Raw genomic sequence first — 18,471 nt, forward strand, 5'->3', positions numbered from 1 at the left:
AGCTTTGCTGTGCAGATCCAGGGCTGGAATAGCCTGGATGGACACCCAGAGGAGCCCAGGGCATGCAGAGCATCTCCCAGGGTGGGACTGAGCCCCAGGTCTCTTCCTTCCCAGGAGCTGGAGTTTGCCACCCTGCAGATGTGACTTTCCCGGTGTTTGTGGCCCTGGAGAGTCTTTGCTCAGCTCCCCGGCTGTCCTGGAGGCACCTTTGCCCCAGGATTCCCCTTCCCTTGGCTCCCAGGGGTGAGGAGGAGGAAGAGGTGTTCCAGCTCTGCTCCTTCCCCCCGGGATCAAAGGGAAGGGCTGCTGGGAGGGGACATTTCCCCTCCTGGCTGGCTGGGAAGGGCTCTTTGATGTCCCCATGGCACCTCCTGTCCCTCCCCGGCCCTGCCTGTGAGCACCCGGCGTGTCCCACGAGCTGTGTGTCCCCAAAGCCTCCCAGGCTGAACCAGACCAAAGTGAAAATCCCTGCTTTTATTTTTGTTTTCCTTGCCCTTGACATTTCCCTGCGGTTCAGTGTTTATAACAAACCCTTGCCTTGCCCTGCTGGAAGCCCAAGTGTTTGTAAACATGGGAATGGTGGAGAGGAGGCAGCCAGGGAGCAAACCCAGGGAAATGGTGTGGATTGCTCTGAGTGCCTGCTGGAGAGCCCAGGAGAGGGGGATTTCAGTGGGACAGGGAATGGGGTGGCTGGGAAAGCAGCTTGGACTGGAAGTGTCTCCTGGGCTGGCTGTTCCCAGGAATCCAGAGAGATTCCTGGACTGGAATGATTTTAGTAAGGTGATTTATTAAGATGATTAAAATCGAGGTTTTCTCTGCTGTCAGGACCTGGTTTCCTTGGGGTTTGCCGTGCCCCAGGTGAAGGCAGGGCAGGGCTCACCTGGGGGACAGGGGGGACCCAGCAGGGGCAGGTGCTGCTCCCCAGGGCTGCTCCTCCCTGTGGGATCCCTGCCTGCTCCATCCTCCTCCCTGGCCCTGGCTGGGCATCCCAGCCTGATTCAGGGATCTCTGCTGATCCCCAGGGCTCTGAATTACATATATATATATATATATATATATAAAATGAAATATACCTAATTAAATTTTAAAATATAAATATTTATAATTTTCTTAAATATATAAATATAATAAAAATAAATATATAAATAAATCTTATATAAACAGAAAACTATATAAATATATATAGTTAAATATATTAAATATAAAACGTCCAAAATGAAATATATAATATTTATAAATATAAATATATAAATATATAAATATCTATTTATAAATAGAATATTTAGATTAGTTATAATATATTATATTTAATATAAAATATATTAAATATAAAACTTCCAAAATTAAATATATAAATAAAACCTATATAAATATAAAACTATATATATAAATAATAAATAATAGTTATATAGATTTATAAATATATATAATAATAAAACTAAGATTATAAATGTGTAGTTTAAATAAAATATATAATACCACATAGTAGAAAACTTTAAACTATAAGTTTTAAAATATAGTTATATATATAAACAAGATAAAAAATTTAAAACAGAAACTAGTCCTTCTTAACCTTCTTCACCTTCTTCTTCATAAGTTTAAGTAATATTATGTAATTAAATTTAAAAATCCACATTACAAAGCACAAATAATTAGTAAAGTTAAAGATAAAAATAATTTAAACGTCATTTCTTAATTAACCAATTTACCCTTAGGAAACCTTATAAAAAGAAATAGATCACCATTTTTTCGTGATGTTAAAATAAAATACTGTAAAACTCACAACTTCTAATGCTGTAACAGGAACAAAAGCTAATAAACATCTAAATCCAAACCAGAAATGCCATCTCAGCATGTCACACTGACAGTGCAGAGGGACAGGGACCGGGCTGGGCTCGCAGGAGAAGGAAATTCCCACTCCAAGGAAGCCCCAGCGTGGCTTTGGGAGTTCCCAGGCAGGAGGGGCTGGGCTGGAGTGCAAGGAGGGCTGGGAATGCTGCAGCTGCACTCAGGCAAGGTCGGAGTGAGGAGGGACCTTTGGTCACATCCTTGGCTGCAGAGATGTGCCCTGGGTGGCTGGAAAGGGACATTAATGCCATCAATGCCGTGGGCAGGGCTGTGCTTCAGCTTCCAGCTGGGGTGGGAGGCCAAGGCTGCTCCCTCGGGCTGCAGACAGGCTGAGGGTGCCTGGAAGCTCCTGCCAGGAAATTTGGGAAGGGTTTGGCAGCTTCTGCTTGGCACTGGCAGCCCCTGAGGCCCAGCAGGGTGGGATGGCCCTGGATGGCTCCAGCCTGGATTCCCATATCCATGGGCAGGCTGCTCTTGGCGTGGGGGTCCCCAGTGTCCCCAGCTCCCCGATGCTCCCCGTGGGCCAGGAGGGCAGGTGCTGTCTAGAAATGGAGACTATTCCTATCTTTCTCCCCAGAAAAGGATGACACGGCTGGTTTTGGAGCTGGATTGAGTGGATGAGGTCCCTCCAAGCCTGAGTGACTCTGGAGATTTCTGGACTCCACCTAAGAGCAGAAACCTCTTTCCTGAAGGCACTTGGAGCTCAGAGGGTTCACTATGGAGATGCTTGGCTCAACCTCCTCACCCAGCTGCAGGAAGCCACCCCCTCCCATTTTTTTCCATTTTTCCTCCTTTCCTCCCCTCCTGGCTGCATCCAAGGCAGTACCAAATGTGCCACGGGATGATTTATGGCCCTCAGGAGCCGAGGAGGTGCCGGGGAAGCGGCGAGGCTCCGCTTGCTGTGTCTCTAATGGCTCGAATCAAATCCAAATCAGCCTTAATGGCTTTGATATTCCTCCCATTGCCTCTCGGAGGATAATTACAATCAATAGGAGGGATTGGCTGGGAAGGAGATCTGCAAATTCTGCAGTCAATTAGGGAAACACTGGCAGGAGGGGAGGTGGCTCAGGCAGACCCAGCCGTGACAGGCAGGGCAGGGAGGGAGGGATGGAATTGCCCAAGGAATTGTGCTGCCCACCAGGCTCAGTGCAGGCAGTGCTGCTAAAAGCTCATCCCTGCAGCTTCCAGGACTTCTGCAGGAGCTTTCAGTGCTGGATTTTATCTTTTCATCCCTGGAACATTCCAGCCTGTGCTGAGCCTGATCGCTGGTGGTTATCCCGTCCCCGTGGCGGGGAATCCAAGGAGTCCCACATCTGTCCAGACACTTGGACTCCTGCATTTCCAGTGCTTCAGGAAATTATATTTGTGTCTTTCCATGGGCTGCTGATCCTCCAGGCTGTGCTGAGCCTCTGGAGGTGGGCATGGTGCTCCTGCTTCCCTCGGAGCTGTCCCATCAGTGCCCGGCTGCCCTGGAAGGCAGCAGAGAGCGCCCAGAGTCCTGAGCTCACCCTGGGGAGGGTGGAAAAGCCTCAGGTCGGCTTTTGAAAGCAGCTGGGAACCTCCTGGAAGGGTTCAAAACCTGTGGAAGTGGCACTTGGGGACGTGGTTTAACAGTGAAGACGATGGTGGTGGATTCATTTTGGATTTGATGGTTTTAGAGGGCTTTTCCAATCTTAATGATTCTGTGGAAAGACTTCAGGGTTAGCCCAGGATATTCCAGAAGCTGTAGGATGGAATTTAGCATGGACCACGTGAATACCTCCTTCTTGCCTGTGTCCCTCTGAAAATGTGAAACTAATTCAAAGCATGGACTAAAATCTTGAAATAATTTCATAACTGGCCATGGGCAGAAATCTGATTTTCACGGATCAGAGCAGCCAGAATGGAAGGAGAAATGTATGGACCAGCTTGGCACGAGGGAGGAGAGAAATGGAGCCACAGGTGCTTGTTCAAGCCATTTGGGAGTATTGGTGGAGCAGGATTTTTGGGAATGGGGGCTGGGATCCAGCCCAGACCTTTGGTGTAAAGCCTTGATCCACCTTGGAGCGCTGGCCCAGACACTCAGGGAGCAAATACTGCTTGGAGGTTGGCAGTGGGTTGGTTCTCACTTAAAATGAGCCTTCATTGCTTGATTGGAGTGTGAGCTCCCTCCTCCCCAGGGATGTGATGATGTCTGGGATGGGAGCAGGGAACAGCCAGGGATTAATGCCTGGAAGGAATTTCTCCAGCCAGGAGCTGCCAGTGTGGGAATTTCTGCCTGCAGGAAATTGCATTTCTGTCATTGCTCAGCCAGACCTTCCCTGTCCACAGGCAGCTCCTGTCCCTGCTGGATCTGAGCACCTGGAAAAGGGAACTCCATCATCAGGGAGCTTCTCCAGGGCAATTAATTTGTTGGGAGGCTTTAACATGGAAAACAAACCTGCTGAGTGTGGACAAAGCTGTGACTGTGCGTGGTTCCAGAGCCCTGGGGTGGGATGAGCTGCAGGAATGGTGGCTCAGGAGAGCCCTGGACTTTGGCCACTTCGCACCCAGCTCAAAGGTTGGCTGGGAGATTCCTGCTCCTGCCCAAGTGAGCAGTGCCATTCCCTGGGAAAACATCCAGAGCTATTTTTGAGGTGGGAATTCCATAGATTGGAAGGATGAGCCTTTGCTGCTCCCCAAACCTGGCCAGGAAAAACTCCCAGGATTAAAATTCCTGAGGACAAACTCGATTCCCATCACTGCTGCTGAGCCTTTCCTCAAAGGAAGTGCCAAACCCAGGAGGGAACAGCCTGTGGATTCTGCCTGGATGGATAATTCTCCTTTATCCCAGTGCTGCCATAATGTGAATTCCTGCAGGTGATGGAGCCCAGGCGGTTGGTGAGTGAATGTTTCCTGTGGGATGTGGAAAAGCTGGAAAAGTTGGATTCTTCTAGCACTAATTGTGGTGCAGGCAGCAGTAAATCTCCCTTTAATGTGATGCTAAGGGATCATCGTTGTGATCTGGCTCTGTAAAACCAGTAAAATTTATTGTAAATGAGTATTTTTGGTCTTTGGGAATCACAAGGAGGGAATCCAAAAGATTTCCGAGGAGAGGAGTGAGCATTTAGGCCAGGCAAAATTTGGAATATCTCAGAATAGTGGTTTTTTTTTAAAAAATAGAGAGACTCTGGAGCCTGGCACCCCTCCCCTAATTCTTCAAATTCCCACTTGAACCCAAGTGTCTCAGGTTGGAATAGCAGCAGGCAGCAGGAATTTTGATTTCCCAGGATAATAATTATGTACTTAGGCAAATATTCCTTGCTTATTAAGTGGGATAAATGCAAGGCAGGGGGGGTTCAGTTCTCCCAACTGCCCTGTGCTGTGCAAAACCTGTTATTTTCCCTGTGGCTGGAGAGGATGGATGTGGGATGGGGTGTCTGGAACACCTGGAATTGTGGAAAATCCAGGTGCATGTGGAGGGAGAAATTGCAGGCAGAGGATATTTAAAAACCAGAGGAAAATGGGTTTGTTCAGTGCAACCCCAACCAGGCTGAAGATCTGCTGAGGAGCACTGGAAAACCAGGATTGTCCTGACCCCAAAATGCCAGGGACCTCAGGGATGTTCTAATTATTCTACATGATTTAAACATTGTTTAAGTATTTAAAGAACTGTTCAAATATTGTAAATAATGCTCCAAACGTCCCCCACACCCTCACAGAGTTTGTTTTTGTGAGCAGCAGGATTGCCTTAGCAGTGATAAGAGCTGCAGGAATTGTGATTTATTTCCTTCTTCCTCTCTGCCTGGATTTAAGGTGGTTTGGATTTAACTGGTTGGGAAAGCAGGTGCAGCACTTGATTATTTGATAAAGTTTGTGTAGAAACTGTGAAGAAATTGCTCTAAGCACCATTACTCTTCCTCCTAACAGCAAAAAAAAACCAGAAAAATCAATATGAGTGACGTGAATTTGTGTCCCCATCTCCTCAGGATGTGCTGCAGCCCAAAGAAGCTTTAAGGGAGCAGCAGATTTAGTGGGGAAAATGGACTTTTTGGAGGGGAAAACCTTTGTAAGGATAGATAAAATCCCACTGTAATTCACCCAAGTTGGGTGTAATCCCCACTGGGAGGAAATGTGATTTCCCAGCTTCTCCCCACGTCTCACTGTAGGTGTTAATTTAATTTTATAAAAATGAAGCTCTTTGAAATAATCCCAACGTCTGCTCAGTTCAATGTTTTCCAAGTCTGGCCACCATGATCCAGGAATTCCTGTGGCATTCTGGGCACAGCAGCACTGCTGAGGGGGCTGAGGAGAAGCAGAATTTGGTGTGTTCGGGCTCCTCAATCCCAAATAATTCTGCTTTTGTGTAGGAATTTCTTCAGTTAAAACTAAAAAGATTTAAAAATCTCTCTTCCAGCTCTGGCTCTGAAATCAATCCTGCTCCAGCAGAGCACCCATGGACTCAGTGGAAAATGATTTTTCCTGTTCCAATTATCCTTTCACACGAGGTGCTCCATAATCCCTCTTTCCCTGGAGGTTTTCCAGCTTTTCCAAGCCCTCGGATCATTTTGGGGCACCTCATCTCTCCCTGGGGAGCCGTTTGCGTCACCAGAGTGGGAGATTTTATTTATAGCCCCCATCTGGGAGTGCAGCTCAGTGATCTATAGATCTCCTTTAATGAGAAAATCACACCCAGGGCCCTTTATTCCTGCTGCTCCTCTGGAAATCTGAGAGGAAATGGGATTTCCAAGGAAAGAGAAGTGCCAGGCTGAGATTTAATCCCCTCTGTGGTGAGGCAATGTTAAAAAATAAAAGAGAACTCTATTAAAGTGCTGGATTCTTTATGCACACAAAAGCTGCTGGTGTGTGTGGCCCCTGGGGAATCCAAATGCTTTTAGTGAGTTATTAAAAATTGAATCCAAACTTTTTATTCTGTGTAATTCCTATATTGGATTTATTAAAGAGGGATTTGGGGAAATAGCAGCATTCTGCAGCAGGGTCATCCTCTGCTCTGGCTGCTTGGCCTGGCAGGTGTTTGATCATCAGCTGCTCTTTGGAGTTGAGAAAAAAAATAATTGTGGGAATCATTTTTCCATGTGGAATTCTCAGTGTTCTGCATTTGCATGAATGCATAATATCCGAGCTCTTAGCATTTTCCCTGGCTCATCCCAGCTGCTCTTTCCTTTCTCATCTATTATTTCTGGGTTTAAAAGCAGAAGGGCAGCTTTGAGCTGGGCCTTGCAAAGCTCCAAGAGGCTTTTTCCTGAGAGGAACATTCCCAGCTTGGCTGCCCTGGGAGCTGCTGGGAGCCATCCTGCTGGGAAAACTCCTCCAGAGCTTTTTCCAAGGGTCTGCTTCTGGGAAGGGCAGAGTAGGTGAAAATCAGGGCATGCTCCTGAAAACCTTGGCCACAGCCTCCCTGTTCTCCTGGAATTCCTTGGAATCCATCCTCAAGTGGCCAAATTAGCTGATATTTACATATATTAATTATATTTAAATGGCTCAAAATAGGTGCTCAGAGCTCAGCCAGCCCTTCTCCCTGCTCAGAGGCTGCAGGAATTGTGCCTATTCCCAGGAAATTCCAATCCAGGCTGTGCATAAGTCACAGGATGAGGACTCCCCACATTTCACCCTGTCCCCATGTGCCACATTCCATGTAAATAAAATGCATTTTGCAAGATGAGTTTGGCAGTGCTGCTCCTGGGCTGTTCCCCATCCCGTCCCTCTGGCATGGAGCAGAAATGTCTGTTATTCCCAGGAAATGGTGCTGCTGTCTTGGGATAGCTCTGTTCTCCATTCCCAACCCCTCCTTCCTTGTTATCCCTACATTTGATACTCCTGGAACGACTGGGATGTAGAACTGGAACTGCTGCCCCTCCAGGAGAGGGGCTGGAGAGCTCCAGAAGGAATTCCAGGGGCTTCCACAGCTGGCCAGGGGAGTGCTGGGGGCCTTTGGGAATTCTGGAAGCTTTTGGGGATGCTGGGAGCCCTGGGGGCCTTTGGGAATTCTGGGAGCCTTTAGGAATGCTGGAGATTTTTGGGAATTCTGGGGGCCTTTGGGAGCTCTGGAGGCCTTTTGGAATTCTGCGAGACTTCGGGAATCCTGGAGGCCTTTGGGAACTGTGGGGGCCTTTGGGAATTCTGGGAGACTTTGGAAATTGTGGCAGACTTTAGGAATGCTGGAGGGTTTGGGGAATTCTGAAGGCCTTTGGGAACACTGGAGGCTTTTGGGAGCCCTGGAGGCCTTTGGGAATCCTAGAGGCCTTCAGGAACTGTGGGGGTCTTTGGGAGCTCTGGGGCCTTTGGGAATTCCAGAAGCCTTTGGGTGCTCTGGGGCCCTTTGGGAATTCCGTAGGCCTTCAGGAATTCTGGGACCTCTGGGAATTCCAGAGGCCTTTGGAGCTCTGTGTCCTTTGGGAATTCTGGGGCCCTCTGGGAATTCCAGAGGCCTTTGGGAGCTCTGGGCCCTTTGGGAACTCTGGGCCCTTTGGGATTTCCGGAGGCCTTCAGGAATTCTGGGGCCCTTTGGGAACTCTGGGTCCTTTGGGAGCTCTGAACCCTTTGGGATTTCCGGAGGCCTTCAGGAATTCTGGGGCCCTTTGGGAACTCTGGGTCCTTTGGGAATTCCGGAGGCCTTTGGGATCTCTGGGCCCTTCGGGATCTCAGTCGCTGGCAGCCGGCGCTGCCCGCCGATCCCGCACTGCGCTCACTCCCGGGAGCGGCTCCGGTGGCTCCGGGGTTTGTGCCAGCCCAAACCAAAGCGGCAGCACCAAACAGGAGCCGTTCCAGGCCGGGCTCCAGCTCCGGGCCCTGATCCCCGAGGGAATGCCAGGGATGAGGGGACAGCGAGGCTGCAGCTGCAGCTTTGGGAGAGGATTTTGGTTGTTACAGGAATGGATGTGGAGGGAACTCTGTAAGCATGGAGCTGGTGGGGAAATAACAGTTTCCTGGAAAATAAACTTTTCCTGGGGAAAGGCACCAGGAGCATCCCTGTGCTGCTGTTCCCAGCATGGAGATGAGAATTCCTTGGAGAAGCTGAGCACTCCTGTGCTCCCAACACAGCAGGGAGATTTATTTGTCCCTCGGAGCTGGAATTCCCTGCTGGAGCATCCAGTCTTCCCATTGCCATTGCTGCCTCAGGTTTTAGCTTTTCTATTTCTCAGATTCTGAAATAAGACTTCATAACCTAAAGGGGAATTGGACAATGAACTGCAAGGTGGGAATGGAGCAGAGCTGATCCCAGGGAGAGACCCCGGGAGCGCTGGTGCATTTTGGGGCCATTTTGGGTCATCTTGGGGGCAGCCCTGGCTGGGCTCTGGTGCTGCCCAAGGTGGGTCCATGGAGGAGATCCTTGGAATCAATCCCTGCTTTATTCTGGGACTCTGCCCAGCCCCTGCTCCAGCCCAGCCTGCACGAGGCATCACCACCTCCTTTCCTTCCCATGCCTCGGATTGGGTGCCCCCCATTCCCTTTCTCCATTTTCTCCTGAAAATCCAGCTGTGCCAGTGCTTCCCGAGCCAGGCTCAGCTCCAGCCCAGCCTGAGCCCCCCCTCCTGCCCAATCCCTCTGCTGTCCTGTGGCTCCATCCCAAGATACAACTCGTGCTCATCCCAGGGAATCCTCTGCCTTTCCTGGGAATTCCTGCCACCAGGAACTCCATGGCTCAACTCAAAGGCTCACTCTGATGGTATCAATGGAAGAAAAAAAACACCCAAAAAATCCCAAATCCAACCTCAAACGACCCCTCCCGTGCCTGTCTGTAAAAACTGGCCTGGTTCCAGCAGACACCTTCCAATGAACCAGCCTGGATCTCCATCCTGGGGAAAGATTCCAGGAAAAGCTGCAGGCTGCCAGAGCAAGAAAAGAATGCCTGAGGTGGAACAGGAGGGGGGGAAAAGGAGATTTAAGAGCCCAGAGTTGTTTTCTTGCTCTTATATGGTGCTGCTGTGCCACCAGCAGCTCCCTCGCTCCATGACTAATGAGGCTCAGCTGGGATCCACCCTTGCTTATCCTGGTATTTTTAGCTTTTTCCAGCCTCCTGCTCGCTGTGCCTGCCCTGTCTTATTTGAATTACTGAGTCTGCACTCTCAGTGCTTGTCCAGAGCAGGCAGGAGTGGGATTTCTCATCCCTGAGGGAATTGTTTTTGGAGCTGGCAGTGACGCCTTTTGAGGAGGAATCACATTTGTGAGCCAGGCAGCTCCAGACAAGAGGATTCATTTTTTTTTTCCTTTCTCCCAGTGACCCTGGGGTTGGCAGACAAATTCCAAAAATCATCTTTGCATCCACTTCTTAAAGGCTGGAAATGGAAAATTATCCTGAAGCAAGAGCAGGGCTTTGATCAGCCTGGGAGAGCAGGGATTCCATGGAAATGCCACTGGGGTGGGAGCAGGTACAGAAATCCCACATCCTCTCCTGAGCAACCACTAAGTTCCTGGTCTGGGGCCAAAAGCCATTTCTGGATGGAATCTGAAACCTTTGAATTGTGGCAGAATCCCTGGAATTAGGGATCCCTATCCCAGGCTGGCCATGCAGGCAGAGGGAACAGAGCTGATTTAAATCCAATGATTCATTAATTCATTAATTAATCCTGAGTGTCCAGTGTGCTGCACCTGCATTCATCCAGCTGGGTTTGCTCCATCCTTCCCAAAATCCCTGATCCCAGCAGGGTTTGAACCTCTCCGATCTGGGGACACTTGGGTGCATATTTTGAGGAGGCCCCTCAAAAAGAGTGGATTTCTGCCAAAAACTTTGGAGTTATGGGCATCAGCCTTCAGAGCTGAGGGAAAAATCCCCTTCTATTTTTGTCCTGACCATGACTCAGAGGAAGATTTGTCCCTGCAAAGTCACTCCTTTTTTGAGGAGGCATTTAAAGGCCGCTGCTGTCACCTGTTTGGCTCAGGATATTCCTATTTTTGGTGTTTGGCTCTGTTTAAAAAGATGTTTTTTCATTGCACATCCACTTTGTAGCGTGCTGTGTTTATTTTTGCAGCCTGCAAGTCCCAGTCCTGGGCTTTTGCCACCCCTTTTGCAATTAAAATTACAAAATAAAGCCATAAAGAAACGAAGCCTCTCAGCTGCTCCCACCAGGAAGCACAAAGGGAACAGAGAAGGATGGATGGGCTGGAAGTGATAGCAGTGGGATAATCCCATCCCCATTCCCAGATTTTGCCCTCTGGCTCAGTGCTTTATTTCTAATTAATAACCTGATTTTTGTTGTAGCTGAATGCAGGTGCAGCACACTGGACACTCCACACTCAGGACTAATTAATTACTTAATTAATGCCCTGGATTTAAATCAGCCTGGGCTTCCCTCAGCCTGCAATTCCAGGGATTTTGCCACATTTCAATGGCTTCATATTCCAACCAGGAACATTCCCCAGAGCAGTAACTGAAGTGTTGAGTAGGGGACATGGGATTTCTGTTTGTGCTCCCAATCCAGCAAGGTTTCCAAATAATTCCTGCTGTCCCACCCTGTCTTTCATCTTCAGGGAAAATTCCTTGTTGGGCCATTTTCCCCCTCTTGTTAAAATCCATTCATTCCTCTCCCTGCTGCTGTTAAATGGGGCTGGAGGGGGCAATTTTGTATTTTTCAAATCTCTTTTCAAATATTGCGAATTTATATTGGAAAAATGAAAATGAACAAAATAAGTGGGAGAGGAGGGACAGGGAAATTTGGCTGGACAAGCTGGATGTGCTGCCCATGGATTTGAGCAGGGCTGATAAAAAATCCTAAATTTGTAGTCAGAGATCAGATGAGGGTGTAACTTATGGGTCACTTTTAATGATTTTGGGTTATTCTGGATCAATACAGATGAAACTTTGGGAATCTTTTCCAGATGGGTTGGGAGGGGATGGGTGCTGCCAGCATCCATCAATCCAGCCAGCCTGGAGCAGAAAATGGGATGTGGAGGCAGAGCTGGTTCCCAGAGTTCCGTGCCGGGTGTGGATGTCCCGGCTGGCAGTGCCAGGCTGCTCCTGGCACAGGCACAGGGATGAGCTGGGGCACAGCAGCTGCAGGCAGGGACACTCTGTGCTCCTCCAGGACTGGGAATTCTGTGGGGACAGCTGTCCCTGCTCTGGTGGGGTGAGGATTGGTTGGGGTTCAGCTCAGGCAGATCCCACCCAGCCCAATCCCTCTGTTTGCCTGGAGTGCCAGGTCTGTGTGTGCCAGCCAAAACTGGGGAAAATCGTTGGGAACTGATGGGATTTGCTACAAATCCTCCCCCAAATTGTGCTGCAGAGCGAGGAATTTGTGACTTTATTGATGCTCAGATAAAACCTGATTTTTCCTGTGGTGCTCTCCATAGATCCTGCACACTGGGAATGCTGCATTTTCCACAAGAACTGTTGATTCCTAACAATAGAAATAAATCAAATTGCAAGGAGGCAGCTGGAGCTTTTCTGTCTCCCCACACTCCTGAAGTGCTGGAGATAAATTGATGGAGACAGGGAATGGTTTGGGTGGGAAGGAATTTAAAGGTCATCCAGTCCCAATCCCTGCCATAGGGACACCTGCAGCTATCCCAGGCTGCTCCAGCCTGGCCTTGGACACTTCCAGGGATGATGAATCCTTGGGAAAATCCATTCCAAGGCTTCACAGGGAAGAATTTCTTCTCAGTGTCCCATTTAACCTCTGGCACTGGGAGCCATTCCCTGTGTCCTGTCCCTCCATCCCTGTCCCCAGCCCCTCTCCAGCTCTCCTGGAGCCCCTCCAGGCCCTTCCAGGGGCTCTGAGCTCTCCCTGGATCCTTCCCTTCTCTGTTCCCAGCAGTGAATCCTCGGTGGGCTCAGACCTCACCATCAGAGCTCCCTTTTAAGCACTTCTGATCCAGCTTTAGAAATTGTCCCGCTGGAAATGAAGCCTGTGTGGTACCATTGAGCCTTCCTGGATGGCTTCCATGGAAAAATCTGCTTGTTTTCCATATGTTTGGTGGCTTTTATATCACTGGAGAGTTATAAATACTCGGGTGCCTTAAATGAGTCCCTGCAATTCCCTGTGAAGTGTTTGAATCAGGATGGGGAATTGCTGTATCCTTCTGCTCCAGGCTTTTAGGGAAGGGAACATCCTGGTTGGGTTGTGTGTTTTTATCCCAAATCCATCTCTGGTGCTTCAGGTGGGGTTGTAAAGGATCCAGAAAATCCCAGGGAAGTAAAAAAGGCTTGGAAAAGGGAAGGACATTGGGTCTTTGACCTGCTGGAGGTTTATTCCCACCTGGAGCAGAGCAACACATCCAAAATGAGGGAAAAGCCCTGGGCATCCTCGTCCTTCAGTAGAAAAGGAATAGTGCAGAGCATTATCCATGGATGTAATCCAAACAAATACTCCCCTTTCCAACAGATGTCGAGTATTAACTGATTAAAAATAATCGCTTTTTTCCTTTATTTTTCTTGCTGGATTTAAACCCAGGGAAAGCTTAACTGGGCTTAAAGAGGAGCTAAATCCCTCACTCCCAGGAAATCATCAGCAAATAGAGCTGAAATCCCGGGATGCTGGGTATAATTCCTGCTTCCATGCAAGCTTGCTGTGCTTGGGAAGCCTTTGGGAGCCCAGCAGGAGCATCCTGGAGTGCTGGGGCTGGGCTGGGCTGGGTCCCTGTCTCTCCCTCTGGTGGGTGTTTTCCTGAGGATCATCATCCCAGAGGGGAGCACGGAGCTGCTGCAGGGCTGGAGCCCCTCTGGAGCTCTGGGAATGTTCACCTGGAGAGGACAAAGCTCCAGGGAGAGCTCAGAGCCCCTGGCAGGGCCTGGAGGGGCTCCAGGAGAGCTGGAGAGGGACTGGGGACAAGGGATGGAGGGACAGGACCCAGGGAATGGCTCCCAGTGCCTGGGTTAGATGGGATATCAGGAAGGAATTCCTGGCTGGGAGGGTGGGGCGGGGCTGAAATGGATTTTCCCAAGGATGCCCCTGGATCCCTGGCAGTGTCCAAGGCCAGGCTGGGCAGGGCTTGGAGCAATCTGGGATAGGGGAAAATTTCCCAGGGGTGGGGCTGGATGGGCTTTAAATTCCTTCCAATCCATTCCCCGATCCTGCAATTCTCTGAAAACTGAGACAAAGCATTCCCAGCTCTTGAACTCCTCCCTGATTTTCACCTGTTCCACGTTCCAGCAGCACATTTATTTTGGGATTTGAAAAAAAAAAAAAAATCACTTATTGAGCCTGGCTTTTGTATCAGCGGGGTGGGTTGGCCAACACCAGCCTGGAAAATAAACCTTCCCAGCTGATAAGGCCCCTCTGGGAATGCCTGTGGGCAGGAAAGCATTCCTGGTGTGTCCAGCAGGAATTCCATGTCTGGGCTGCCTTGCTGCTGCTCCTGCTTCTTTCCCTTCCCATTCCAAAGGTTTGTGGGTGAAGCCCTTGTGGCTGGGGGTGATCAGAGCACGACACGAGTGTGTAAAAATAAATGTGGGAAATGCCAAAAACGCCGGGAAAGGGCTGGATGTGGCTTGGCTGTGAGTAATAACCCCGCATCCCTCCCTCCCTCCTTCCCACGGCTCCCAGCACCGGCAATGGGAGGGATCGGCTTCCCTGGCCGCCTTTATCCCTTTGAAGGAGAGATTTCCCAGCCGGAATGGGGATGGGAGAGCCGATAACCTCCCTGTGCTCCTCCCTCCCCTGTTAATGATTTCCTTGGAGCTGGGGCAGCCAGGAATGCAGAAAGCCTGGGAATTCCCTGGGACAAGGCTTGGGATGTGCCTTGGGGGCTCCTAGGAGCTTAAGAATGGGGGGAAAAAAAAAAAAAACAACAAAAAAACCCTAAAAATACAAGCCCAGAAGCAGAAATTCTCTTTCCCCCCAGAATTTGGGATATCAGGTGTTTCCTCCTTCTGCAGAGGAAAGCAATTTCTATTTTTCTAATATTTTTCTATAATTTCGGTATTTCTGATATTTCCTCTGTAGTTTCCTCCTTCTGTAGAGGAATAATTTTGGCAATTCCATTGTCTCACGGGCAGAATTTGAGAGTCTGGTGAAGCTGAGGTTTATTTTCCCCCGCATGTCTGTGGGCAGGGATGTGCTGCCTGTGCCATGGGGTTGAATTCCCCCTGTGGGCATGCAGGAATCAGGCCTGGCTCGTTCCTGGTGCCCACCTCACCTCCAGGGCATGCCCAAGCAGCACCTTCCCAATCCCCCTGGAGGGGTTTGGAGGGCAGGGTTTCACTGCCAGCCCCTCTGGAGATGTTCTCCAGGGATTCCCAAGCCACACATTCCTAATCCAAAGCTGGTTTGGGAAAGCTTGTCTGGATCATCCCACAAGTGGTATCAGACCCCTTAAATTGGGGGTGCTTTAATTAAGAGATTAAAGCCCGGGCAGGGCAGGCACCCCGGGTTTCTTTTCCCAGTGCAAAGGGGCGGGTGGGGGTCCCAGGAGCTGCTCTCTGTGCCCAGCCCGTGCTCATCCTGATCCCAGAGCATCGCTGCTTCCACTGACCCAGCTGGAAAGCTGCCAGGAGCCTTTCCCTCCCATTAATCCCTCTCAGCTTTAATCATTACCTGCCTGCCCACCTCCTGCCTGCCTGCCGGGGAATGCAAACGGGGCTGCAGCAGAGGAGCAAATCCAGAGGTCAGGGATAATTCCTGCCCTTTCCCACCTCCGTGGCTCCATGTGCTGGGGGCAGATCCTGCCTGGGGGCAGGTGGCTCTGCTGCAGCAGGTGAACCTGGCTCTCTCTGGGAGAAACTTTGATTCCAGTGGGATCCACTCCAGCCCTGGGAATGGGGAGGTTGGCACCAAGCCTTGGGTCACCACTGGACCCTCCCCATTCCCAGCAGTGAATCCTTGCTGGGCTCAGACCTCACCTCCTCGAAATTCCCTTGTAAGCACTTCTGATCCAGCTTTAGGAATTGTGCCACTGAAAATGAAGTTGTGTGGTTCCACTGAGGGGGGAGATTGGGAGTTTTTCTTGTGATGCACAGAATAAATGGAATTTGAGTTTATGTAATGCTTGGAGCCACTTTTAGCTTGCCACAGATCCTTCTCCAAACAAAGCCAAGGTTGTGCAGCAGATTGCAGAGTGGGGATGGTTTATTTGGATGAATTTTTATTTGGATGTCTGCATGAATGGGATTCTCTGCAGATCCAGGAAAAACCAAGGATGACTTCACTCTCTCTGAAAAATTTATGCAGAATATATTAATTATTTCTTTTTAAATGAAGTGTCTTTATTTTTTTTTTAAGCTCTACTGCTGCAGGGGAGAGAGAGAGCACTGGGGAGGAGGGTCTGGGGGTTCTCTCCATCCGTGCCCCAGCTGCACAGGGACTCCAGGGATTCTCCATCCATCCTCCCACAGCTGCTCCAGCCTGTCTGTGCTGGTGGGAAGCTGGGAAAGCTAGGGCAGGGTGATGATCCCACAAAGGCTTTTTTTTTTCCTAGAGGCACATCTGGTGTGGGGGAATCAAATCCGAGCTGCCCTGAGCAAGTGTTCCTGGATTTAGTCATGTGAATCCCTGAACAGCTGGGCCTAGGAGCAGGAGAAATCCTGTTTGGAATGGAGGGAAGGAGGGGAGGATGGAATTTCTGCTGTTCCCTGCCTGGCTGGCAGTGCCCAGGGCATGGTGTGAGCCCAGCCTGTGACCCCATCATCGCTCTCTGGGTGTTTTAGTGCCCCTTGGAAGTGCTGTGTCCAGACTAAAAGAGGATTGAAAATTACATTTGCTGTGTCCTCACCTTCCAGCCACAGCCAGGGCCAGACTCTTGTAAATGAGGCTGTTTGGGTTCGTGTTGTGGTTGGAAAAGACCTCCAAGATCACCCAGTGCTCACTGAGCCACATTCCCGAGTGGTCCAGGTTCATTCCCATCCCCTCGTTTTCTGAACCCTTCAGGGATGTGACTCCACCGCCGCCCTGGGCAGCCCCTTCCCGTGCTTAACCCGCCCTTCAGTGCAGGAATGTTCCCTGATGCCCAGCCTGGGCCTTTCCCCGCTCTCCCGGCCCCAAAGCCGGCCGGGGCCAGGTGGGCGCTGGGGCCGAGCTCCGCTCCCTCCCTGCCGGCTGCAGGAGGTAAAAATAACCGGGAATGTAGGGCACAGCCTCTGCCAGAAATTCCCGCGCGGGATTGCCGAGACAGAGGGCACAAGGAAGGTTCTGCAGCTGCTATTTCAGGGCCGGCTGCTTCGGGGTGCCCCGGGGCCGCGCTCCATCCCCGGCCGGGCCGGTCCCGGGGGGCTCGGGGGGGTCGGACCTGCGGCCGCCGCAGCACCGCCGGGGCCGGGGGAGCCTCCCCGTGTCCAGCGGGGGTTTGAGGGATTTTTTTCCCCCTCCTGGAGAGAAGCGCGGCCGCGGCGGCCCCGCCCGGAGCCCGGCGCGGAGCGGGCGGAGGCGGCCCCGGCCCGGCCCCCCCGCGCTCCCGGGGCCGCCGCTGCGCAGGCGGAGCAGCGCGGCCGCATCCATCTTCCCGGGCTGCCTCCTCCTCCTCCTCCTCCTGCCGCTGCCTTCTCCCCATCCTCCTCCTCCTCCTCCCCAGCCTCCTCCTCCTCCCCCGCCGGGGCCGCGGCGGCTGCGGGCGCTGCCGGCGGGGCGGCAGCGGCGGATGATGCACCGAGATGGTTCACCAGGAAAACTGCTCCTACCAGGTAAGGGGCGAGCGCGGCCTGGCCCCCAGCCCCGGGCAGCTCCGGCCAGCCCCGGACCATCCCCGGCCGGAGCCAACCCCGGTCTGTGCCGCCCCCGGGGCTGCGGCATCGCGGGGCCGCCGCTTCGGGTTTGGACCGAGCACCGCGGGGTTCGCTCCGAGCATCCTGGGGTTCTCTCCGAGCATCCTGAGGTTCGCGCTGAGCATATCGGGGTTCGCACCGAGCACCCCGGGGCTCGGCAGGCAGAGCAGCCCCGGGGCTTTTGTGCTCGCCATGTGATGTTCGGGGGCTCAGCGGGGCCAGGGATGCCCACATCCCTCTGCCTTCCTCCCAGTGCCTTCCTGCCGGGATAAAACCGCTCCCTGGGAGCGAGAGAGCCGCGGGATGGCAGTCCCGGAGCTGCCGCAGCGCAGGGATGTCTTTTTTAGAGCATTTCCTGCGCTTCCCACGTTCCTGCGAGCGCAGGATGGTGATTCACAGGCTGCGGTCCGCTCCTGGTTCCGCAGGACCCGGCGATGGCCGTGTTTGTGAGCAGGCATCCCGGCCGGCCCCAGCCCCGGGGGTCGCCGTGTTTGGGGGGGTTATTTCAGTGGGGAAGTTGGGAGCAGGACTGGGCTTGGGGCTTCGTTTCCCTCTGGAGAGAGGAGGGGTGAGAGGATGGGTGCTGTGGGTGCACCTGCACAGGAAGCAGCTCTCTAGGGGCTCGATGGCACAATTAGGGGCTCGATGGCTCAATTAGGGGCTCGGTGGCTTATTTAGGGGCTCGATGGCTCAGTTAGAGGCTCGATGGCACCGGCGGATTATCAAATGCACCAACACCTGTCCCTCTGGCACGGCGATGCTGAGGAATGCCTTTGCCTACGTGCAGTGTTTTGGAAAAGCCCCATTCCCAAACATCTCCAGAGCCGGACCCTCAACAAGCAGGGCCTTGCCCAGGCCAGCGCCCCTTCCTTGTTTTTCCTCCATTCCCGTGTTTCATTCCAACTTCAGGCCGTGTTTTCCAACAAAATATCTCAGATGCAGAATATCTCACCAAGGGAAAAGATACGAAACAGAGAGGAGCTGAAATGATTTTTCACGGAATATTTTCAGTCTAG

The 18,471-nt window shown here is 51.4% G+C and overlaps 1 protein-coding gene across 2 annotated transcripts in view; it reads left to right on the top strand.

Moving 5' to 3' along the window:
- SCHIP1 (schwannomin interacting protein 1) overlaps positions 1–18,471 on the top strand; it is a 35,311-nt gene that overhangs the window by 1,749 nt on the left and 15,091 nt on the right. Inside the window, exon 1 of one of the 2 annotated variants that reach the window (XM_030227107.2) lies at positions 17,240–17,374. The exons of the other annotated variant lie outside the window; for it this stretch is intronic. Coding sequence (XP_030082967.1) covers positions 17,345–17,374 — 30 coding nt within the window. The 5' untranslated portion in view covers positions 17,240–17,344. Of the gene's footprint in view, positions 1–17,239; positions 17,375–18,471 lie in introns of those variants that run through there. 2 annotated transcript variants of the gene reach the window in all.

Source organism: Serinus canaria, chromosome 9 (genome assembly GCF_022539315.1).
Source record: "Serinus canaria isolate serCan28SL12 chromosome 9, serCan2020, whole genome shotgun sequence".
In the NCBI taxonomy this organism is placed as follows: domain Eukaryota; kingdom Metazoa; phylum Chordata; class Aves; order Passeriformes; family Fringillidae; genus Serinus; species Serinus canaria.